Source organism: Pecten maximus, chromosome 17 (assembly GCF_902652985.1).
Source record: "Pecten maximus chromosome 17, xPecMax1.1, whole genome shotgun sequence".
Taxonomy (NCBI): domain Eukaryota; kingdom Metazoa; phylum Mollusca; class Bivalvia; order Pectinida; family Pectinidae; genus Pecten; species Pecten maximus.
The window spans coordinates 7,700,226-7,727,004 of NC_047031.1; the positions used below are offsets into that span (position 1 = coordinate 7,700,226).

At 36.8% G+C, this 26,779-nt stretch overlaps 1 protein-coding gene across 1 annotated transcript; it reads left to right on the forward strand.

Moving 5' to 3' along the window:
• Positions 1–1,944: 1,944 nt before the first annotated feature.
• Positions 1,945–26,738, forward strand: LOC117315085 (guanine nucleotide-binding protein G(q) subunit alpha). The gene is made up of 8 exons (XM_033869230.1): positions 1,945–2,493; positions 8,587–8,771; positions 9,818–9,972; positions 12,845–12,973; positions 13,438–13,567; positions 15,429–15,582; positions 17,554–17,661; positions 18,075–26,738. The coding sequence occupies exons 1-8, from the start codon at positions 2,376–2,378 to the stop codon at positions 18,155–18,157; spliced, it is 1,062 nt and encodes a 353-aa protein (XP_033725121.1). The 5' UTR covers positions 1,945–2,375; the 3' UTR covers positions 18,158–26,738.
• The last annotated feature ends 41 nt before the right edge of the window (positions 26,739–26,779 follow it).

Sequence of the window (26,779 nt, forward strand, 5' to 3'; positions counted from 1 at the left end):
ATAATTTGTTGATCTATAAAAGGCCGCGGGTAGCTGTCGACTAGAGTAACCTTGGGTCTATGAGGCGCCGTTGTATGTCGACTACTTTTTGATACATTAAAAATCGCATTTTTCAAGCATTCAAACAAGTTCACATGTGTTAGCTGGCCCATTAAGCCAATCAGAAATATTTTTTGTATCAAAAATAAGTTTTGACATAAAAAGGGGGTCGTGAATTTAGGAGACAACAAGTAACGATCAACGGAGAATCTTCGGAATGGGTAGCCCTAGTTTCCTCTGGCCCTGACACCATATCTGGTGTAAGTATCAGGGCCAGAAGAAACTCTGGCTATGGAATGGAGAGAGGTGGCATCAGGAATCCCTCAGGGGTCAGTATAATTGGGCCGCGGCTGTTCGTTATATTTAATAACGACCTGCCGGACTTAGTCCAATCAAGCGTTTTCCTATTCGCCGATGACACCAAATTTTCAAAATCATAAACACGGACAGTGACAAAACAATACTAAAACAAGAAATATCTTTAAAAAAGATAAACGGCATAGTTTTAATGCTGGTGGTTATAATTTAAAACTGCTGGCGAAATAAATTAACGAACTAATTAATGAATGCGCAGTTTCAGCACGGATAACAAAATTATATCAGTTTGAATCATTTTTTGGTGATAATATGATTTTATTAATGTGTCATTTGCATAGATACATCCACTTTTGTTTCGTCTTTAACTGCATTTCTGCACTTTGCATTTACCGCTACATTGACCAATCACATACTTCATCTTGACCAGTAACGCCACCAAAAGAAAATTATACGGCTATGCCGAACAAGATCTTCAAAAATTAGAGGAATGGAGCAAGACCTGGCTACTAAAATTCCACCCACAAAAATGTAAGCACACGCACATCGGAAAAGACACTCATTGGGGACCAAATTAGATACATGCTTGGGAATCAAACACTGGAAATGGCAAATTAGAAAAAGGATATAGGGGCCATAGTCGACACTGGGCAGGAAATAATGTATGAAGACTTTAATATTGCACGGGAAGGATGTCATAATAATAATTAAATATTATTGCCTAGGCAAAATTATTTCTGCCTAGGCAAAAATCAAATATTGCTTAGGCAAAAATATTTCAGCCTAGACAATATTCGCTTTTTGCCTAGGCAATTTTTTTTTCTGCCTAGGCAAAAATGATTTTGTTTCGATTATTACCTAGGCTATATAATAATTTTGCCTAGGCAGAAATCGAATTCTGCCCAGGCAAAAATATTTAATTATGGCATCCTTCCCGCGCCATACTTTAAGGCAAAAATGAATTATACCGGAAGTCACAGTAAAGTCTTAAAGTCAAATGAGTTTGATGTAGAGGATCCCTAGATAGCCTGAATCAGGAAACTACGCTTAGTAAGTAAGTAAGTGAATTAATAGCAAAAAGTTGCCACATACAGTGAAGATCCGAGGTGCGTGGTTTGTTCTTGGGAGCTGAGAAACAGACCGGTGTGCTGTCGTCGTTGTGTCCTAAACACTTAACAACTCCAATTGTTCTGGGGTAGCCACCAACTACTACAACGAGACCACGCCTCAAAATGACCCTGGCTGTTCATGAGCTGATACATCAGTTTTTAAATTCAGTTTTGTTGAAGGTTTAGATTCTATGATCCACAAGAGAATGCGGTATCAGTCGGCTACCTTAGCCCGGGAGGTCGGTAAAAACATATCGTTAAACATGAATATTTGTCGTGACAAATACGATAGTTGAAGTGATATCTAATTATATGTGAATCAATATATACAGACAACTCGTTGTGAAGAGCTTTGGCTGCGTAGTGAATCCGTATCCCATGGTGTGACTCGGCGCTATGTGAATGAAACGCCGGCTCATTTCATATGCAACTAGTTAGCCATCCCATAATACTCCAGGCAATCGCGACTGTTGGCTGTTCAACATTTCGGCTGTTCCATCAATTGTGCATATGAGCGCATCGTCACCTATTCTATCTGTGTTTGTCGATTGTAGTACGTAAGGTTAATTTCTCTGATGAAAATAAGTCTTCATTAATTTTATGTATTAATTGTAATGTTCGCAAATTCGATTTACCGGATGTAAGTATTAAACAGGTGCGCGAAAGTGTGTGGAAATCGCTTCAGCTCACAAGGCCTTTCACCACACCCAAGGAAAACAGGACTACCGGAACGAGACTAGGAGATTCCTGGTGAACTGGCAAGGCCTACCGGTACCAAGGAAAGGTTCTACTCCCCAGAATCAGTTTTACAATTTCACATGTGTTGGCCTAAGGATATAGCCGACTAATTTATTGTCGGTTGGACTTGAGTAGAAAGGAACAGAGAAAGACTCGCCGACACACACTACCATCATGGCGTGTTGTTTGAGCGAAGAAGCGAAGGAGCAAAAACGGATTAATTGCGAAATAGAAAAGGAACTGAGGAAGGCTAAAAGAGATGCCAGACGGGAGTTGAAACTTTTGCTTTTAGGTACGTATATAAACATATCGGTTTGTCGATGTAATGGTACCTAAAACACTGGTATAAACAACCCATGGCTGCTCTGCAATCGATGGTCCAACGGCAGCCATCTTGAATAACTTATGTCGTTCCAAGGGCTTGGTACACTTGTAAAGAGAAATATTGGCATTTAACTGTGATTTTCTGTCTGTTTTTCCTATGTTGATGGTCTCGGGCAGTCAATGCAGAAACGAGACCGTGGTTGCACGCCGGTACATCGTGTATATTGCATGAGAGTTGATGTGGGCCGCCATCTTGAAATGAAACATTCGGGTGAATTCATTAGCTCGAGTTGTTTTCATTGAAGAAACTGTTTTTCCTGATATATGCTGAATTTTTTACCCAGTCATTCAAAACTCGAATATTCCCAATCTTCCGTCGTAACAATGGTGTCTGTTTTTGTTAATTATATATAAGAAATACCAAGGGGAGGAAATTGATTTTTTTTTTAGAAAATGTTGACATTTGCAATGTATATTTTGTGTGTATTGGATGTCTGGGCCAGTCTCGTGTACATGTATGCAGCATGCTATATAGGCGGTGTCGTCTATGGCACTATTCTGTAGAATTACAGTTTACTTAACAACCTAAGCAGATTACATAGAAAAGCTGATTTTATCATGATTTGGTTTGTCTGATATATAGCATCATAATTAAAGCTTGTGAGTAGCATCATAACTTAAGGATTCCCAACCGCATAACAATTTCCAAGGGTGATTGCTTTTCAGCATGAATGTAATGTACCAGTTATAAATTAACTAATTAATTAATAGTAAAAAAAATCATTAGACTTATAAAATGATCACAAGAAGTTTATTATTGTAATAAATAAGCAGGGGTACGTATACCCAGTAGACCCTTCATTGAGAGTATGTTTTTGACTAGCCTACCCAAAGTCATATTTGACTCTAGTCTAGTATATTGAAGGGACATGTCTATTCGACATACGTGTTGACCCTTCAGATTTCTCAGAAACAGTGGTTTGACTTACAAAATTGCTGAAAATTAAGGGTCAACTTGTTGATAGATGCCCTGATAAAAATTTATAATTAGCATGTGATGTTTTTCATGAAATCAGAAACGTATTAAACGTCCCAATATCAACTGTCGGCCTCTCGTTTCCCCAACTCGATGTTTGCATCTCCATGTTCCTAGAAGCACTGCACCAACAGGTACATCCATTTCCATTTTGTGTGTTTGGGGGGGGGGGGGGGGGAGGACACCTGTCGTTTACAACACAAGGTCATTTAAAATCGTATGGATTGGATGCAGTATGTCGTGGACGCGATCAGTAAATATCATGAAGTCATACATATACCCAAATTCATGATGTGTGCAGAGAAGAAGGTGATACTGCCGAGGGTACACAGGCAAATTGACCGAGGGAGGAATACAATTATAATTGGCCGTTATTAATTAGGATCATATTGTGTGTCAGATAAACTGGGGTTCAACTTTTCATGTTGTATTGATAAGATCTCTATAAATGTAAACAGGAGATATATCTAAATTTTGTTTTGACAATTAATATAGTTTTAATTGAATCTGTTTCAATATTGAAGTTACACAAATTGCACAAATCAAACTGACAACCCTTTATTTGTCACATTTCTGGCAGGGTTTTTTCTCACTGGTTTGGGAAAGGGCATTTTTGTCTCATTTTGGGGAGAAAATTGGTGAATTGGGAAAGATTTTTTCAGTAACTATTAAATTGCAAATTTTGGGAATTTGGCTTAAATATGAAATAGGGAATGGGACCCATTAACGACCCCCAAAAGCCCCCAGAAAAAGCCCTGTCTGCTGACACTTTTTCATGCAGCTGTGCTCATGTTAAAAGAGTTACCTCACTTCAGCCTTCAATATATAAGAGTTATAAGTATTTGGAATAAAATTATATAAACATTCTCACGTTGCAACTGAGAAATGAGAAAATGACCACATGACATGACTTATTCTCATTCAAGGTAAAACCTTCATCACTGTTGAGCTCATGGCTTTGATATATGCAAGAAAAAACAGTATTTAAGGACCTTGACACAAATACCTTATTTATCCGACAATAAGCTTGATAGATCCATCATATAATTCCCAGTTTTCTAGGATATTCACAGGGCTTTTTCTCACTTGTTTGGGATGGGGCCTTTTCGTCTCATTTTGGGAAGAAAATTAGTAAATTGGGTAAGATTTTTCAGGTGTAAACTGCAAATTTTGGGAATTTGGCTTAAATATGAAATAATTTTAATTGGGAATGGGGCCCATTAACGGCCCCAAAAAGTCCTCAGAAAAAGCCCTGATTCATTTGAGTACAGAACACCATTTCAAACATTAGATGAGTCTTGATTTTAAGAGACAAGGCTTTTGGGGGCAGTTAATTCGCCCCATTCCCAATTGGAATTATTTCATTTTAAAGCCAAATTCCCCGAATTCACAGTTTACTACTGAAAAATTCTTTCCCAATTCACCAATTTTCTTCCTAAAATGAGACAAAAAAAGCCCCATTTCAAACCAGTGAGAAAAAGCCCTGAGAGATACAGTCCATGGGTACCGTATTTGACCTAATAAGGGCGCAGGGCGCGGGTAATGACAGTGGGGGCGCCCTTATTAAGATTAGTTATTCTGAAGTTTTATGAAACAGACTATACCTTATAGCAGAATACCCAAGGTTGTGGAAACGGTAAAATATTCAGTCATCAAAATATTCCAGATGAAGATATCTATTCATTATCATATATTAAGCTTAAACATCACTTGAATACTCCTGTAAACTTGTAAACCATGCCAGCTGATCTTTAGACCAGAGAACGTGTGTTCCACCATTTATGTTCAAATGGAACTCTTTTGTGTTCTATTTATAGAAACAGGTGATTTCCCAGATCATATCAGACATCGTTTTCTTTGACCTAATAATTGATTTACAATGTCTTTTACTAGCTTTCTGTTCTGAACAAAAGTTATTTATCAACAAGAATGAAGTCTTTACTTTATCTTCAAATAAAGATGGTAAGTTATTATTTGTATGTGTGTTTAGTTTTGGGTGCTGAGAACTTTGCACTGACATGTCATATGTAGCCTGTAGGAATACACAAAATGTGTTCCAGTTACTTAATTTGCTGAAGAAAATTGAACACATAAGTAGTAAAATATTTCACATGAATTATTACTTTTTAACACCATTTTGACACTCAGTCATAGATTTATTTCCTTGAAAAAAGGTAGGGGCGCCCTTATTAGGGTAGGCGCCCTTATTAGGTCAAATACGGTATTCAAAATTTGAGTCCCACGGAACTTGTCAGAAGTCCTGGACTCAAATATCCGGGTCCCTAATATCACTGCTGCATAATTCAATACCTTGTAAAGAGTCTACCCTTGTAAGGTCCATTTGCTGGGTTTGCACCTTGAACATGCAGTGCTATTTTTGGGGGCTTGTTGAGGCTGTAAATAGGCCCCATTCCAAATTAAAATTATTTCACATTTAGCCAAATTTTCCAAAATTTTGTAGTTTACACCTGAAAAAATCTCCCAATTCATCAGTTTTCTTTTCAAAATCAAATATAAAGACCCCCATTCCCAAACAACTAGAAAAAGCCATGACATGTACAGTCAATATCATCTTGAAGTAGAATCACTGTTTCCTTGTAGTAGCTTGTGGCTTCCACACTGAACAACATGTGAGAGGCCCATTGCATGCTACTGCATAGTGGTTAAATTTCACAGGGCTAATATTTTGTGGTTGTCCCTATTAGACCCAATTAGAATTTTGCACAACCATGCCTACTAAATATTCAACAATAAACACATCTATGTATTTGTTTGTATGCAAATTATATAGTAATATATAATATTTTCTGTGTATGTTTGTATACAAATGATATATAAAGATTTTGTTAGATATTTATTTTTGTGCAATATTGAATAACTGCGAAATCAAATTCCTCGCAAATATCACTAACTTCACAATATCCAATATCCAGAGTTATTTGGTTTAAGTTTCTGTCGATGGCTTCAATGTCATCAGTACAGGATTACATCGGTTTCTGTGAGGAACCCGAATTGTCGACACTGGAAATCAAACACTCTACTCAAATTTTTCACTTGAGGTTACAACTGGCAGTTGAAGTGACCGTGCGAGGTATCCAGCTTGGTGTCTTTGGCAGTATATGCTTTGACAATGATCATCATGAGTTATGTAGCACTATAACAGATTTCGGAACTTTTTCGCGTTTGTGAAACTACGAGAGGAAGTGTGAGACAGATACCCAAGTTGTAACTTTTCTGTTTTTTTTCAATATATGCATTTTCAGAGCACTTCTGAATTACGCACTACAGTAAATGAAATGAAATATTTTGCCAAAATAAGCAGAAAATGCAGACCTGTGCCATTTTGAATTCTTTTTGCACACAAATTTTACTTATTATATGTTGAACGTTTAGCCTGTCATTAAAACAAAGGCAATAAATATATATATATATATATATAAATATTTTAAAAGAAAAGTTTATGTACATCTGTTTGAGCAAACCCATATCTCGAAGACAATTTTGTCTCTAATGCAGCATCTTGCATTTCTGAGACTGTCTCAAAGACTCGGAAGAGTTTTCAACCGTTATAAAGTCGGCACCAGTTCCAAACTATCACAGACAGACGGACACTAGTTATGTGAAGGTTATCGACGGAATGAAATAATTTTAGGTTTTTCAAACAGATTTCTCTAAAAATGTAATAAGTGTATACAAATCTCTTTGAAAAAAAATGCATATATATATATATGAAGTTTAATTGTCTCAATTTGCCAGTTTAATTCTCTCAATTTGCCAGGTAGTTGCCAAATTCAGCTTTATCTAATACAGAAGACTTAAAAGTACCTTAAAAATTCTATAATGGTTGACAATTTACCTATAAATAGTATATATAACAAAAAAAACCAATGGGGCTTGATTGACCTGAATATTGAGATAAAAATAAATCTGGTGTTGATTTGTGTAACAAATATTTGTCACTAGCTATAGGTAGACATTTATACATTTCTAGGGCGATTTCAAGTGCCCAAAATCGAATTGTGTTTGACGAGAACCTGGGTTTGAATATATGTAGTACTCAAGTTGGGGTAGATGTACTTGTCAAAATAGAAAGCACTCTTGTTATCCGGCTGTGTCAACGGTACCCCGGTCAAAACAGTAAAAAGGTAAAAAAAATCACTGTGATATAACAGCTTTTACTCATCAGAGATGTGTTTATTGCAACAGAGTCATATAATTTTGATTTCAAATGATCATGAGTGTATTTCACTGTTAGACCTTGATCATGTCAGATTTATAGATAACATAAGAGGCTTTCCGAATGAGAGATGTCATGCTTCCAGCTGCACATGTACATGTGCAGTCCAAATTTCAGTGTATGAAAGTATATATGAACATTTCTTAAAAAAATTGGTCTACAGAAAATTAAAATCCCATAGCCCAATTTTAAGTCATTTTTCCATAGACCCATTTTGTAAACACATATTGTTGAAAGTAACATAACTATGTCACGCAAACGCTTGCATCTTTCAGTTCATATACTCGCTCAAGTGTTTGAAGCCAAAAATGCACTGTTCTCGGTAAAAAAAACATTACAATTGTAAGGTCTGATTTCATATGATCGATTGTCGGAAAGTATACAAATATATTGCTTAATCGTAATGTGTGTCAGGATTCAAACATTTATAACCGATCGGGCCAACACATAGAAATTTTACATAGGCCAACCAGGTTTTCTATAGCATCGGGCCATCTGACCACCTTTCGAACATTGAAATTTACACATGTATACATGTGAAAGAAAAAATGTTAATTTTAAACAATAAAATTTGAATTAGGTTAAAATCAAATATATCGGAGTATACATACCCAGGTATACAGGTCAGTTAAAAAAATGTGTACCCTGGCCAAGCGTATAAAATTAAATATGTATGGCACGGTGATCTAACAAACTTGAACATGCCGCAAGTGATCTAGATCAACAAGAATCTGAAAGCCAAGAGAGAAAAGAACTTCTTTATATTCTCATCACTTCAAATTTTGCAGGAACTGGAGAGTCTGGAAAAAGTACATTCATCAAACAGATGAGAATTATCCATGGAACCGGCTACTCCGAGGAGGACAGACGAGGCTTCATCAAGATCGTCTACCAAAACATCTTTATGGCCATGCATTCGATGATTAGGGCTATGGACACCATCAAGATCGCGTTTGAAGTCGCAGACAATGAGGTAAATTCAAAGGAATTAAAAAGTATACATGTTTCTTCATTCCGTACCACGCATACGATTTTGTCTAGGGCATAACAGCTAGATATGACATCGAATTTTCCAAATTTTGTAGGTCATATAAAAAAAACCCAGCGATATTAGACCTTTTAGTGGTATTTACTGAATGACTAGTTTTGTGGCGGAAAATTGATACCAACAAAAGATTTACATGTTAAGTTTTCTACTAACTGGTTAAAAAGTGGGTTATATTTTGCTTTTCCTAAGATTTAGAAAATTTTCGAATGATTTGTTATTTCTGGTCAAACTGGGATGGGTTTGTGTCAAGTTTCAAAGTTTCACTGCTTCAATCCAAATATGGCAGTAATAATATATCACGATACAAACGTAAGAATACAATAGATATTAAAATATTCAACCCTTTTTGGAATACTATGATTAGATGAAAATTCATATTGTTCTTCAGTCTTTCCTGCTCCAGTCAGGGCTCAAAGTGGATATTTTTACCAGGTGGCCTATTTGGCTACCAAGTCATAAAATCTAGGCGCCAATTGGAAAAGTTGGTCGCCCAGCCAAGTTGTCTTAACTTTAACGAAAAATCTTGTAATTCTTTAGCTCAGTGTAACACTCTCTGTAACTTTTTCGATGGTGAACATCATCCTTTGAAAGATTTTAGAACCAAGTCGCAAATTTACGAATTTTTTAGTGGCCATGCAGGCGCCTTATAGGTCAATAACTGGTCACCAATGGTGAATTTAAGGCACCTTAGCCACTGAAATAGGTGCCATTTTGAGCCCTGAGTAACCAAGTGCTTGTCTACATCTATAACGTTAATGACTGTAATTATTACAGTCAAATGTTACAAGACATTGTAATTAAATATCTCGCAGTGTAAACACTTGGAACTGGCAGATATGAATCACTGTGTTAATTTGTGTGTCTGTGTTATGTATCGAATTAATGTTTTAAGATTATCTTGTATCGGAGTATGATATATAAGCTAAGGATGCTGAAACCAAGTAGTAATATTCGTGTTATTGGTTTTACAGGAGAATGCGACCATGATCAGACAGGTTGACTATGAGACTGTAACCACACTGGACTCGCAGTCAGTAGAGGCGATTCAGTCACTGTGGGCCGACGCTGGCATACAGGAGTGCTATGATAGGCGGAGAGAGTACCAGCTCACAGACTCCGCCAAATAGTAAGTACAGTGCTTTTGCAGGCATGCTACGATAGGCAGAGATTATCAGCTCACTGACTCTGCCAAAAGTAAGTACAGTGCTTTTGCAGACGTGCTACAACAGACAGAGAGATTATCAGCTCACTGAGCCCGCCAAAAAGTAAGTACAGTGCTTTTGCAGACATGCTGCAATAGGCGGAGAGATTATCAGCTAACTGACTCCACCAAAAAGTAAGAACAGTGCTTTTGCAGACGTGCTACAACAGACAGAGAGATTATCAGCTCACTGACTCTGCCAAAAAGTAAGTACAGTGCTTTTGCAGACATGCTGCAATAGGCGGAGAGATTATCAGCAAACTGACTCCGCCAAAAAGTAAGTACAGTGCTTTTGCAGACGTACTACAACAGGCAGAGAAATTATAAGCTCACAGACTCTGTCAAATAGTAAGTACAGTGCTTTTGCAGACGTACTACAACAGACAGAGAGATTATCAGCTCACTGACTCTGCCAAAAAGTAAGTACAGTGCTTTTGCAGACGTACTACAACAGGCGATCTCCATCAAAGAATAGTGTTTTTGAAGGCGTGCTGCAATAGGCGGCCACAGTACCAACTCGTCTCCATCAAAGAGTAATGTGTTTTTGCAGGCGTGCTGCAATAGGCGGCCACAGTACCAACTCACTGTCTCCACGAAACTGACTACTATGAAAACTATTTTAATGTCAGTCACATGATAAATAGGGATTACTTCTCTTTAACTGTGGATTGTACAGCCTCATTATGGTGAAACCAATATATAGACTAATATGCACTCGTCGAATCAAAGTAAAATTTTGCATGTTGTTACCTACAGGTGTAATGTTCATTATATGTTAGAGACAAAAATGGAAAACTAGTTAAATGATTATTGTATAAAGGGCATGTGAAAACATAAATTACGTGTATTTATACATACTGCATCTTACCGTCGCGATGCATTTTCGCATTATGGTAATGATTGCTGTATACGTATACGGGGCATGTGAAAACATTATTACATACATTTTGTATCATAACTTCTTTGATGCATTTCCATATTCTGGTAAAAAATAACACTGAACCTATAATACAAACAAAAGCTTGCATTGTTAAGGGCCGGCATCGATAAACATTATGTCAAAAAGTTCAGCAATAGCCTCTCCTATTTTAGTATTTTTCATTTGCTGAAAATGCAAGTTGGTATATGAAACCTGTTTTGTAACCAGGCAAACATTTGGCAATAAGTTCCCTCCATTCAAAATCCTGTTATTAATTACTAGAGGCTTATTACAGGTTGAATACGGTATAGGGCCCTGCATCTCAGAGCCTGTTATAATTAACGTCCTGTCATCATCTTCTGGAAACGATTATCTCGGAATCCAGGTCAAATTTTCTGAAACCTTATGAGGTATTACACTGTGATGTGCAGATGAGCAATGGGTTTTAAAGTTCCTGAGGTTAAAGTCACTATAGGTAAAAATAAAACTGGGAATAAAAAACTGTGAAAAAATACATATAAGGCTCTTAACAGATTAAGAAAGTACACTGAAATGCAGATACGAAGAAGCTATGAGTTTAACAGTTCCTGATTGTACGGTGGAGTTCAAGGTCGCTGTTAATAAAAATAGAAACAAGTATTTACAGTCACATTGATACCTGATACAATATGATATATACAGATATTCAAAAGATCCTAGGGTCAAGGTCGCTTTTATTAAATTTGGATGGGCATCATTACAAAGGTCACATCTGGCCACTAATGGAATATAAAACAAGCAAGCTACCTTTAACCCCTCAATCTATTTCCGTCACTATATTTTCGTAATATGAAAATAATGATATTTTCAGCATATAATTAGTATTAATTAAATGTCAAAGTAACACTCTGTACAGTTCAGGTTTAGAGGCGGACACATTTCGAGGCCCTCACTGATGTGTTGGGATTCTAGTTTATCGTAACATATATTTAGTCGAATTCGTAAAACAACTCTGCATCGCGTCCTGATTTTTGGAATTTCATTGACTAATGAATATTTAAACATTTAAAGTGCATTATATGATGTTTGCCTGCAAAGTGTCAATTCTAATGGCTATTGATTGGATCTGCTTATAATGTTTCTCATTTTCCAGATTTGATAAAAGCTGACCGAAATTATACAGGCCCCTTGAACTGAATCTATCACAGATTATGACTAAGTGATAAACAGTACACAAAAATTGTGAAACGATTGAAACGAAATACAATTTTACAATAATATGTTGAATTTAACTTAAGTCCCTATTCTAGTTGTACTAATAAAGAGTCTTATAAAATCAAATTTGACCGGTACTGTTTTCTGATGAAGAGGTAGTAGTAGATGGCCTCGGAGCCCATTGACGAGGATTAGTGACCGCAATACCTATTATGATATATCAAATATGGTCCCTTTTCTGAATTAATAGTTTACAAAATCATCTGAATTTACAGCCCACAAAATAATCTGAATTTACAGCCCACAAAATAATAATTAAGGGGAGAACATATAACTTCATGTTGTACAACAATAAAAAGGATATATTTACTTCATTTATAGAGGAAATTGTAAAAAATAATGTTATAAATGGGATATTATAACATCTGATATTGTACTAAGTGGTATCCTCTGTATGGTGAAACAGGCTGATGCCTACATTGATATGTAAATCCCCCTTGCCTGTCTGATAGATTCTAATTTAATTGAAGCTAAAAAAAGATTAGTTAAACGTCATTTCGATGTCATCGTCTCCATGGTTACAGTTATGACATCATAATGGGCACACTTCAGATGTCAATTAGTCATTAAGGCTTTTAAATGTGAATGTTATTTAATGAAATTTTTTTTTTCATTTTTCTTCAGTTACTTAGATGACGTTGATAGGATTGCGGCACCTAACTATCTGCCCACAATTCAAGACATCTTACGTGTGAGGGTTCCGACTACAGGTATAATAGAATACCCCTTTGATCTGGACAGTATAATATTTAGGTAAGTACATTTCACTCATGATTTAAAAAAAAAAAAAAATGAAAAAAATAAATAAAATGAAATGAAACCATTCTTGCTACAATTGTTAAGTCCGTTGATAAGTGAAATTAAGATATTTTGTATACATGTAAATTCCTGCTGCCAAAATCTCTACGGAACTGGATATATAATTGCTGTCTTGTATCAGATGAAATAACCTGATCGATGAGACAGATACTTCAATAGAAATACAGAAACCTTATACATGCAAACATTTTTTTATTTTTTGAACAATTTTTCATCAAGTAACTCAAGATATTTGAACTTAATACAAACTTATATGGACTTTAACTAATTTCTTACATGATTATGTCACCCTTGTTATATCATGTCACCCCCGTTATATCATGTCACCCTTTTCATATCATGTCACCCTTGTTATATCATGTCACCCTTGTTATATCATGTACGACAATCCTTTTCAGAATGGTGGATGTGGGAGGACAGAGGTCTGAACGGCGCAAGTGGATCCACTGTTTTGAAAATGTCACGTCCATCATGTTTCTTGTAGCCTTAAGTGAATATGACCAGGTTCTTGTGGAATCTGATAATGAGGTAAGTCGCTCAATGTGAATATGATATTTGGTAAGTTGTGAAAGGGGTATCCTTCGTTTGGACATCAGAAACATGCACAATTTCTGTTGATGAAATATATGTCCAAATGATGATTATATAAGTGTATGTGCCTACATGTAATGAAATTAACACCGAAAAGGCACATCGTATGCAAATACCGTATGTCTTTGTGGTAATTAGTGATACTTCGGGTTGAATTAAGATTTTTCAGCACTTAATACTTGAAAAACTAAGGTTTATTTTGAGGGTAAAATTGCCTTACTAATGTAAAGATTGTAACTTTTTCTTCTTGGAAAAAATTTTCCAGTAAATTTAATTTTAACGATAAAACTTTATTCAAACGAAGGAATGCCCTTTAAGTGTTTAAAAAAATGTTACCAAACTATATCTGTAGATTTCTTACTCATTAAACGGTGACGGTAAATAGTGAAATGAGCCTATATTGTAATTGAGGGAAAGTTGTAATTTTGATATAGATTAAAAAATGTATATACATTATGACGGATAATTTTTAGTCACTTTAAGAATTGGGTGATCAGAAAAGAATGATTGTAATTTAATCAGGAATTTGATAATTTTCCTGTATCTGGAGTAGTATGTTCTTGTATGTGCCTGTGACATGGAAATATTGTGCACTATCTAGTTGTAAATTCGTCTGTCCGATATATCTGTACACAACCACACTTTGACAAAGTGACGTCATTATTAAAACAGCATCATGTCCAATTAGGGCTATTCCATTAAAATATCTACCTGACCCCAGGACTCCACGATAAATCACTTCTATACATGGTTGGAATACCTTCCTATTACTTCTATGTAATTTATTAAATAAATTCTATAGGTGGTAACAGTGTATGAAAGTATATTTGAAAATTCCTTAGACAATTGGTCTACTAGAAAATTGAAATCCCATAGCCCAAGTCATTTTTCCATAGACACATTTTGTAAACATATTGTTGAAAGTAGCATAACTATGTCACGAAAATGCTTGCATCTTCCAGTTCATACTCGCTCAAATGTTTGAAAGCCAATAATGCACTGTTCTCGGTAAAAAAAAAACCACCTCGATTGTAAGCTCTGATTTCATATGATGGCTTGTCAGAAAACGTAGGAATGTTGTTTACATGAATCATAATGTATGTGATCAGGACTCAAACTTTTCATAGCCAACCTGGCCAACACATAGAAATTTTACATAGACCGGCCAGGTTTTCTATAGCATCGGGCCATCGGACCACCTTTACTTTCGAACACTGTGGTAACCCCTAACAAAACCTGGAGTCCTGGGGTGGGGTAGATGTTTTACTGGACAAGCCCTTGTCTTATTGACATATAGCCTCCAAGGGAGGTAATTGAGTTAAAGATTTTGGATATGATCATATGTCTTCACAAATTTGATATACACGCTATTTATCAGAAAAAGATTGATTACCCATATTTGTTTGAAACAGATTTATCTGAGTTTTGGGTTGACATTCTCGAGCCTCTCATTCGCGACTTGTCTTGAAGATTTTATTACAAAATGTCCGACTATGTAAATCTATCTGGAACTTCTCATTCTCGACTTCACCTCAAAGATTTTTTTATAACAAAATATCAAACTATATAATTATAAATCGATCTTGAACTTCTCATTCTCGACTTCACCTCAAAGATTTTTTTTTTTTTACAATTTGTCCAACTGTAAATCTAGCTGAAAGAATTGGATTGGTTTTGATTCAGTAACCTAACATGAAACAAATCTATAGGAAAATGGAATTAACTTGTTGGTGTTTCTAGAATCTCCAGCATTCTGTGATTTATCCGTTTTATAAGACTTTCTGTTTTGTCTTTTTAGAATCGAATGGAGGAATCGAAGGCACTGTTTAGGACTATCATTACTTATCCCTGGTTCCAGAACTCCTCCGTCATCCTCTTTCTCAACAAAAAAGACCTACTCGAGGAGAAGATTATGCACTCACACCTCGTAGACTATTTTCCAGAATTTGATGGTAGGTATATATGCTGGATGCAGTGGCGGGTCTCAGTACAAGGGCCACCTACCTTTCCTATCTGTCTGATTGACCAACTTCTTCTCTGTCTGTCTGTTCTTACTGTCTGTCTCTCCATATTTCTTTCCATCAGTCTGATTGACCAACTTCTTTCTTTCCTTACTTTCTGTCTCTCCATATTTCTTTCCATCGGTCTGATCAACCAAATTCTCTGAATGACAACTTCTTCTTTGTCTGTCTTTCCTTTTACTGTCTGTCTCTCCATATTTCTTTCCATCGGTCTGATCAACCAAATTCTCTGAATGACAACTTCTTCTTTGTCTGTCTTTCCTTTTACTGTCTGTCTCTCCATATTTCTTTCCATCGGTCTGATCAACCAAATTCTCTGAATGACAACTTCTTCTTTGTCTGTCTTTCCTTTTACTGTCTGTCTCCATATTTCTTTCCATCGGTCTGATCGACCAACTTCTTCTTTCTTTCCTTACTTTCTGTCTCTCCATATTTCTTTCCATCAGTCTGATCAACCAACTTCTTTCTTTCCTTACTTTCTGTCTCCATATTTCTTTCCATCGGTCTGATCGACCAAATTCTTTCTTTCCTTACTGTCTGTCTCTCCATATTTCTTTCCATCAGTCTGATCAACCAACTTCTTTCTTTCCTTACTTTCTGTCTCTCCATATTTCTTTTTGTCCATCTTTCTTTTCTCCCTGTACCTATCAATCTATCTAAACATCTGTCTGTTTTTTATCTGTCAAATCTGCAATACATCTAGATAAGACTTTGTGTTGAAATCTCTTAATACAGCATAAGAATTAGTCCAATTGAAAAAGCAATTTGTAATTCTGGTCAGCAAATATGTAAAGATACTACTAAAGACTTTAGATGTCATTGAATGTTTACATAAATTTTAACATCTTTTATCACAACAAACCTATACTGTTAACATTTAATTTGGCTTCCTCTGATATTAGTTATCACAATAGTGAATTGACATACACATGGTATATATTCCTAGACATTATACATATTCCTGGGCCAAGTTGTTCAAAAAGTGATAAGCTTAATCACTTGATTAGTGAAAATTCCGTTTCTCCTTTACTTCAATATCTGTGTATGTATATTCCTTAAAATAGGCAGGCAGGAAGAGACTGGTGAGTGATATAGCTTCATAAACTTGTGTCAAATTAGTTTTATCAGAAACAATTTAATCAGGATTTTAAAATTGTTGTTAAACTGTGATTAGCCTAATCACCTTTTACACAACTGGGCTAAGACTGTTGCTATATCGGACACCGTTCTTTACAACATAATTATCAAAAAATGTCCCAGTTGTCTTGGAAAGGGGCCGGAGTGACCTAGGGTTAAGGTGTCCCGACACTTTATCACTAGCCCTCCACCTCTTGGTTGCGAGTTCAAAACCTACGTGCCAGGTCCTGACCGTAGGCCGGTGGTTTTTCTCCGGGTACTCGGCTTCCCTCCACCAACAAAACCTGGCATCCTTAAATGACCTTGGCTGTTAATAGGACGTTTAACAAAAACAACCAAATGTCTTGGAATCTATATGAACCCTGAAATTACATCAATCATAATTCAGCACAATATAATGTGCACTGTGCAAAAATTAAAAAAAAAAAAAATAAGACAAATTTGTGAGTTTTCAGTACCTCAACTGGATGTCCATATGTCTGGGTAAGGGAAAGTCATACACAATGTATATAGATGTTTTCATTTGCAGGGCTAATATTTTGCGATTATCCCATTCAGGGTTAGTTCATGATCACAGATATTAAATTTCACATTACAGAGCTTGATGATATTCTGCATTAAACATAAACTTCCATACATTTTTGTGTAAATACATGTTTAAATTTCACTGTATTTTCATACTGTATTATGTCGAATGAAATCAAAGCCCCCAAAAATAATACAAAATGAACTATACTTTAATGAGGAATTGCATTGTTTTTTCAGGGCCAAAGAAGGATGCTCAGTTGGCTCGCGAGTTTATATTACGGATGTTTGTGGATTTAAATCCCGATCCAGATAAGATAATTTATTCACATTTTACGTGTGCAACAGGTAAAATATTTTCGATGTTGATAAACCAATATTTTAGTTTCTCTGTAGTAAACTGTACTAAGAAACTTAAGTCTCATTTAATGTATTACTATGTACTTGTGTTCTGTAGCTTAGAGGTTCTCATTTCTATGGCATTGGATAAACTGTCAGCCATCATTTGATTTCTGAAGTCATGTGACCAAATTTTTGGAGCATATTTTCAAAGTTTAAACCTTTACATGGTAGGAAGTGGGAAAAAAAGGTATTTTAATTGTTAATGGGCAAAACTCTGAACTAACAGTAAATATATATATTGCTCAGGTTTATAGATGTGAAACCTAGTCAAATAAATAAATATCTTGCTTTTTCGGAATTTCAGGACATATTTAGAAAAAAAATTATGTTATAATTCCTGTTTCTTGTTTACTTTTCAGATACGGAAAACATTAGGTTCGTGTTTGCGGCTGTGAAGGATACTATTCTACAGCTAAATCTAAAGGAATACAATTTAGTGTGAGGATGACCTTTACCAGCAGGTCAAAGGTCAGGTACGCCCACCTGCATAGACAGTTCATTGGTGTACATTAATAAGGGGAGGACACTAGCCTGGTGGCCTTTGACCCCAGTTAGTAACCTCTGACCTCATCCAATTACCATCTCTGACACGTGGCCTTGGCTTGATCGACATTTAACACACATTTGTTACGAGCCGGCCCATTGTTTGATTGTGGGCCGGGTGATCATCAAGCTGGTGTTGTAATGGCCGGTTTTATCTTGAACCGGTTTTATTAACAATTCAAAAGTCGGTTTAATTTAAAACGGTTTTATACATATATATACATACATATATATATATATATATATATACATTTAAAAGAAAACTGGTTTTCTTGTGGTGTGAGCTGGATTTGTCTGGCTCAAGGCTGCGTACCAGTCAGTGCACGCGACATTGTGTCATGTTTTTGGGAGATAACAACATTTTAAGAGAAGCACTTACGGAGCTTGAGCTATTGGACGCCATCTACATTCGTCAATATATGTAGTGACCACCACCAACATACACGGTGGCCATTTTGAATGCGTGCTAGTAATTAAAAAAAAACTTTTTATTTAAAAAAAAAAACCTGTGATTGTTGTGACAAGAGATAAAATGCATTGTCCAGCGGCCAGAATCGAGGACGACCGGTCAATGGCTTGACAACCAACATCGGCAGACCCAGCAAATCTCCTCAGTCAGTCTGGCAGCAGATTTTACGTGGAATATCAAATTTGTGAACAGAACAAAATTTTTCTGGCTGGAATGACCTGATTAGCTGTTGTTGATACTGTCAGACAGTGAGGCGAACAGATCTGGAAGAGATATTTACCCCTGTCCAGTTGGACATTCATTGGAGGAACATTGGGGGTTTTTCTCGATGGACATACAATGTTTTATCAATTAGCCAACAGCGAAAAGGAAGTTTTGTCTGATAGACAATTTTTGTGTTTAGAATCCAAAAGCTAACAACTTTTAACAGTAGTGAAAAATGTGGCTTGATACAGTACCGATGTTATGTAAACTTTTTGAGTCCCTGTGGGCGCACTATAGCGTCCATGGACCACATTTTGATAACTCCTTAGATGCATGCTGTAAAGAACGTGAGGTATAGAAAGAGTTGACACCAAATTTGGTAACTGAACTTCAGGGTTTAATGAAGTTGGAGGCCATCTTGATTGAAGTTCTGCGCCACTATTCTTCTCCATTGATAATTTTTATAGTGCACTTGCAACTGAGAAATATTTTAATTGAAAATTTTCATTTCTTGTAGTTTTATAAACTGGGGAACTTATAGGTTGAGACACTTTTTTGACAGTATAAATTACAAATGACGAAGACCATAGGAAACGGGACAGCAATTGGTAGAGGCCTTTGATTGACAAGAGGGAATCATATTTGTACACAGAGTTGGAGACACAGTATATACTGTGATAGTTTAAGGGTGTAAAGTTCACAAAATGATACAGCAACATTCATACAGGAGACTGCAAAGGATTTACTCAAGTAAACTGATTATATTGATGAAAAACCTTGGTGTAGTTACGATATGTACATGATCAAAGAGGAATTTATTTTGGAAGACTAATGCAAAAATATTTCTGAAAAATGCTCTTGTTCAGTTAAGGTGGCTCTACCCAACTGCTGGCCAGACATTGACCGCTTAAAGATTGACAAACTGACCATACAGGAAATGACCACTGATGTTGACAAATTAACTGTACAGGACCTGGCTGACCATAGAGACCAACTTACTGTGTAGAGACTGGCTGATGGTACAGACTTGTTGACAGTAAATATTAGCTGACTGCGCGACTGACGACAGTAGAGAGTTGGCCGACAGTACATCTAGAGACTGGCTGACGGTGGCTGACAGTAGAGACTGACTGACTCTGGCTTACAGTAGAGACTCACTGACTCTAGCTGACAGTAGAGACTGGCTGACCATGGCTGACAGTAGAGACTGACTGACTCTGGCTTACAGTAGAGACTCACTGACTGGCTGACAGTAGAGACTGACCGACTCTGGCTGACAGTAGATCTAGAGACTGGCTGACTGTGGCTGACAGTAGAGACTGACCGACTCTGGCTGACAGTAGAGACTGGCTGACTGTGGCTGACAGTAGAGACTGACCGACTCTGGCTGACAGTAGATCTAGAGACTGGCTGACCGTGGCTGACAGTAGAGACTGGCTGACCGTGGCTGACAGTAGAGACTGGCTGACTTTGGCTTACAGTAGAGACTGACTGACTTTGGCTGACAGTAGAGACTGGCTGACTCTGGCTGACAGTAGAGACTGGCTGACTGTGGCTGACAGTAGAGACTGGCTGACTGTGGCTGACAGTAGAGACTGGCTGACTCTGGCTTACAGTAGAGACTGGCTGACTCTGGCTGACAGTAGATCTAGAGACTGGCTGACTGTGGCTGACAAACTGTCTGATTATAGCCGACTCATTTGTTGACTACAGACTGGCTGACCACTGGGAGATTTATGGAGCTGTGTTGGAGAGATCAGGGCAGCAGTGGATGATCCACTCCCCTATTACCACAAGGTTGAATGGCTACACTGACGGAAACATGTCGTATCGTATGTGTGTGCATAGTGCATGTAACTTATCAACACCTGCGCCGGGAGCAAATCAAAGGCCACTCTCCCTGTACTTGCCCTTCACACACCCAGCGACCTTGATGACCTAAAGGAAAGGTCGTAACTAGTCGGGAGCTGGACGTCACCATGACGATGGTTGTTGGGTAGAGAGGGAGACTTGCGTTTGTTTTACGAAGGCGTGGCAGTGTTCAGTTTTAGTTCTGACAGAATCCTTTTTCCTCTGTACAAATGTCTTATAGTGACACTCTTGACTGATGTCTTACTGTGCTTGGTTCCATTATGTGCGATGTCTTGGCTGAGAGATATGATTTTTTATAGTTTTTTTTATATATATATTTGTTTTGTATTGCTTGAGACTGAGCCTGGGTGACAAAGTTAGTATATATATATATGTATGTATACATAGCTATACATATATCTCTGTATACCTATGTATATATATGTGTAATAAGTATATAGTGAGAGTGTGTATATATAAATAGATTTAATGGTTACGCATGATTTGTCAGCCTCCGAGATTTGACCTTAAAAAATTGTATCCCGTATTTATGACCAGTCAACATTGAGAATGAACAAAGGTTCATTCAAATTGTCACAATTAATATTTATCTTGTTTTAATTGTATATACTAAGATAGGGTTAAATAGAGATCTGTTCTGAACAGACAAATGCTTTCCTTGGAATCCAGTGTGTACGTTGGTAACAGCCGAACCGGGAGGCTGACTTATTCTGTTCCCCAGTCATGATCTGAGGCGTGGATGATATGTATGTGTGTGTGGTGTGGAGCTCATATGCATGTGTAAAATGTTACATGTGTGAAAGGGTCTGGCTGTAGTTTATTAACACACCCTAGCAAACGTGTCCACCATTTATATAGGACACGAGGAGGTGCACCAGTGCAGGAGAACTGTAAAGGGAGACAACTCTTCAATGTCTGGAGTCTTTGCCCCCACATTGGTGCGGTACGGGAGCAGCAGGCACAGACAGGGGAGACAACTCCCGTTACAAGGGTAGATATATATATATACACGAGTCTCTGTACGCAGTTTATAATGTAGTCCCATAAATGTTTGTATTGGGGCTTTGATGGACAGGGTTTAATGGAAAATATTTGATTTTTATTGAATACAAATGTGAAAGCATGCCGATCCTGATATATATGTAGTAGTTGGTTGTTTACTAATATTTACCAATGATCCTTATAAAAATCACTGTAATGCTCGGACACAGTTTCATGAACAATTGGTAGATTTCGTGCAATTGTCATTTCACAAATGCAAGGAGTAAGTACAGACAAGGGGAGATAACCCAATTTCTTTCCTTAAAAGTGAAATCTTATTGTATTGAAGGGAGAGTTTCCAAAATTGTGAAATGGTTTCATCGCTTGCAATCTTCTTACTGTGTTATTAAATAGCCATTAAAAAGATTGAAAGCTTGTAAATGTTCTGTTATAGAAAGGGGTGTCTTGGGGTTAATTACGGAGTTGAAAACCCTGCTCATCATTACTACGCAAAGTCTCAACTTACAAATTGCAGCTGAAGCAAAAATAATCTGAGTGCTAGGTGGTGATTTACTGTGTTATAAGGGTTGTGTTTATCGAGAGTCTCAGTTGGAAACAGATTTTATTATCATATATTATATACATATATTTAATAGCACTAACAGATGTTTGCCCATGTTGTTGTAGAAACAACATTATCACATTTTCATTTCAATTCTCATTTCACTGCAATATTTCAGGTGAACAGAAACGATGACGCAAATGAGATATTTTCTAATGTATGTCTTTATTTACCATTTCAAGGATCCTGAAAAGGCATATTTGTGATTAAACCAAAACTTCAGTGCTCTCAGGCTTATGTCATAGGATGGGTAGACCAGGGCGGTTGTAGATTGGCGCAACTTGTTTACCTCATTGGATGGGTAGACCAGGGCGTTTCTAGATTGGCGCAACTGGTTTACGTCATTGGATGGGTAGACCAGGGCGTTTCTAGATTGGCGCAACTGGTTTACGTCATTGGATGGGTAGACCAGGGCGTTTCTAGATTGGGACAACTGACTGATGTCATAGGACGGGTAAAGCAGGGCGGTTTCTAGATTGGGACAAGCTGACTGATGTCATAGGATGGGTAGACCAGGGCGTTTTTAGATTGGGACAACTGACTGATGTCATAGGATGGGTAGACCAAAGCGGTTCTAGATTTGGGACAACTGACTGATGTCATAGGATGGGTAGACCAGGGCGGTTTTAGATTGGGACAGCTGGCTGATGTCATAGGATGGGTAAAGCAGAGCGGTTCTAGACGGATTAAATTAAATTGATGCACATTATATCTATTCAACTTCATATTTTGGTATGGTTTGCGTAAGAGAGTGGCTATTTCAGTACTGGGGTAGGAGTCGGAGATAGAAGCAGTGTCGATGACTCGACTTTTGTGACAACCGTCTGTAATGTTAGTGGTAAAGCGCAATATATTTTTATGTTGATATTTCCGTTAATCTAATTTCAAAATACCATAGACATCACAGCGGGAAGAAATCTGTATGGTTCAGAGACTTTTTGTCATGGATTTGGATGTAAGCATTCTGCAACCGTTACTGTCAATGAAGACCGCATAGAGTAGTATGATCATTTCTTCCTCCAATCTTAATGGTTTTGAAATCTGCGATTTTAATTGGAACAGAGCAAATGAAACATATTAAGTTAAAATAGGGAATGTCTACTTTTGTGAGAAATGTTCCTGTAAAGTTTTACTAATGTGACAAAGTTTTCTTGTAAAATTGTGAGGCTGGTTTTCCTCTGTTATCAATTAAATGTATATGAATACCTGGTATGTGTAGCATAAAATGAGCAAAAAATATTTATATCGGAAAATTTTAGGGATTTTTTTAAAGGTCTGTTAAAAGTTAGGTAATTTTACATCCTAGTCTTAACAGGTTAATGGTGTTATATCTGAAACTGAAAACATTTTGGAGAAATAGGATTTTATAAAGTTTGGCACTGACAGGCTCAGCCACCCAGAGATCTTCAGTGGGAAATTACAAAAAAAAACAGACTGTTTTCAGTCCTGGTCCTTCCCATTTTACAATGCAATTAATTTTGTTAATTTTAAAATTGAACTGTGAAATGATAATGTACAAACAGTTGACATGTGTAATCATGAGCAATTTTTTAAGATTCTGATTGTGACTAAGTGATTATGTTGCACAACTCGCAGTGATCATGTTGTATTTGAAACAAAAAATGATTTGTAAAAACGGAAAACTGTACTGATTGACCCAAAGGGAAGTAAAATTTTGGTCACAGCCTTCTGACATGTTGTAGCTAGATCGCTGCCGATTTCTGATGTTTAGTTAAAAGTTTGTACTGGAGGGAAATCGAGGTTAGAGTCACGACCTTCCGACATGTTCTGGAGGGAAATCGAGGTTCGAGTCACAGCCTTCTGACATGTTCTGGAGGGAAATTTAGGTTCGAGTCACAGCCTTCTGACATGTTCTGGAGGGAAATCGAGGTTCGAGTCACAGCCTTCTGACACAATCTGACCAGATCTCTGCTGCTTTCTGAGGATGAAAGTGATATTTAATGATCTGCTGAAAGAAAACACACAAATATTATTAAATTATTTTAAAGTGGTCTTATAATTGGCTAAGATGCTCTTTAGGCCGTTAAATTTGGTTTCATATGTCATCAGTTACATAAAGCATGTAGAAAGTAGGAAAGTTTGGTTTTATATGTCGTCAATTTATAAAAAAAAAAAAAGCAGGCAGAAAATAGGAACAATTTTAATGAAAGTACAAATTTTGTCAATGACGTCTGGCAGTAATAAACTTTTGAGAACTGATGTCGCTTGTTGTACTCGGCTGATTTTTGAACACTTTGTCTTCAGTAAACAGCCTCGATATTGCTGGCATTTCTTCAAACATTCTGTTCTTGTCTGTAGAGGTCCGGCAGGCAGTTGTTTCCTGTATAAGGCCATTGTTCTGGACATGCTGACTCTGTCTCGGACAAAGGCTTGGCTGTCACCTGGAGTTCTCTCCCCTTAGGTTGATCTGTACAGTGTCTTGTTGACACAGTGAAGTTTTATATTGGTGTATAAACATATTTGATATGCATTTTTTTATGTAAGTTTTTCTGGACCTGTTATACCTACAATAACCACAGGGATGTGATTTGGAAGTAAATTAAACTCATAATTCTGAGCAGCCATTCTGGAGACATTTCATCTCAATTAAAGGAGATCAAAAACTCATTATATATTATTTTCTAACTTGCCGCTTTTTTATTATTATTTTTTTAATTAATTGATGTTATTGTTTTTTTCAACACTGACTCAATCACAGGGACTTGGCACAAATTTCCAGTGGATAGTCCATATATAGTTTATTTGGATACATATATGAACCCTGGACTGGGAACTAGTGTCACACCCCTGTGTCTCTGGCTGTAGTTCACTTTGCATTTAGACAAGTTGTACTTCAGGGCTGGATTTTGGAGGATGAAATTTATATTAGAATTGATCTTGAATATAATTATGTATCTTAATTCATCAGCAGTCTGAATATTATCTGTCTGGATTCATTATACTTAGTTTGGTTTACTGTAAACCGTAGCTTACCTGTAATTGTGGGCTAGATCATCTTCGACTTGGGGCCTTTCTCGGTGTTTCGACCAATCTTTTGACCAAGCTTTCCTTTCAAATTTAAAAAAAAAGAGAGAGAATGTTTTGTTGCCACATTAAATCTTTTGTTTCTACCAATTTTAACATAGTGAAATAGTTTGTCTACTCAGCTATTTTTACATTATAGGTCATAGAAAAATATTTTAAAAACATTTTCATGGCAATATTCAAGTCAATTATCACATTTTGAAATTGAAAGTTTGTTAAAAGTCATTTTTATTTCTCATACGCATTTTTGTCACAGTTCAAAAACAATTTTAGCAATTGTAAATGAATTTTTTTTTTCAAAATTCACACGAAGAATGATGACTGAGAAACTGTTGTGATATTTTAGATTTGACTTTGTCTAGTTTAAATCTATAGATAATGATTCCCTGGGCCATATACTAGAGGCTTGTAGTCCTCTGTCATTAAAACAGTGATTGTGAGACTGGGACTACACTTAAATATTGGTTTTCTCATTGGAGCTGTTGTACCTAGGTGAATTAGTCGAGTACCGTCTTTGGGTTCTTGATCGGTAAATAATGACAGCCTCGTTTTCACCCATCAGGTGTCGTATGACAGCCTCATTTTCAGATATGATAGGATATCTTATGACAGCTGCGTTTTCACCCATCTGACGTCTTATGACAGCCTCGTTTTCACTCTATAGACGTCTTATAACAACCTCATTTTCATTTTTCAGACTATTGGACATCTTCTTATTATGGACTTATTTTCACCTATCAAACGTCTTTGACAGTCTCGTTTTCACCCAACAGACGTCTTATGACAGCCTCATTTTCATCTATCGGACTATTGGACATCTTATGACAGACGCGTTTTCATCCATCAGACCTCTTATGATGGCCTCGTTTTCATCCATCATACCTCTTATGACGGCCTCATTTTCACCTATAAGACGTCTTATGACAGCCTCGTTTTCGCCCATCAGACATCTTATATTTATGTGTGGGGAGATGTTTAAGGCTGAACTGTAATTATTGTTCTTTCGTATCTCCGACTGAGTGAGAGTTGACAAATTACGAATTGGCGTGCAATATTTATGTCAATATTTTTTTGTTGAAGTTGGAAATTGGATTATTATTATTGATTATTATTAATATTCTATGTAGAAATTGATTTGTAGTTACCTGGTTTGAAAGGAAGGACAGCCTCCTAGTGCCGTTTAATGCGGTTTCTGTTTTCTGAAAGTGGCAACTGTCGGTATCGGAGAGAAACTCTTCTGGGATCACGTCATGTCAAAGTAAAACAATAAAACCTGAATGTCGTATATCGTTGGCTTTTCTGTTATTTATCAGATTTGTGTAGCGTAA

Bases quoted from the DNA above. Each gene is read 5' to 3' on its own strand.
- LOC117315085 (XM_033869230.1), top strand. From the start codon at position 2,376: ATGGCGTGTTGTTTGAGCGAAGAAGCGAAGGAGCAAAAACGGATTAAT. The intron at 8,772-9,817 runs GTAAATTCAAAG...TTGGTTTTACAG, and splicing joins TTGAAGTCGCAGACAATGAG to GAGAATGCGACCATGATCAG. The intron at 13,568-15,428 runs GTAAGTCGCTCA...TTGTCTTTTTAG, and splicing joins TTGTGGAATCTGATAATGAG to AATCGAATGGAGGAATCGAA.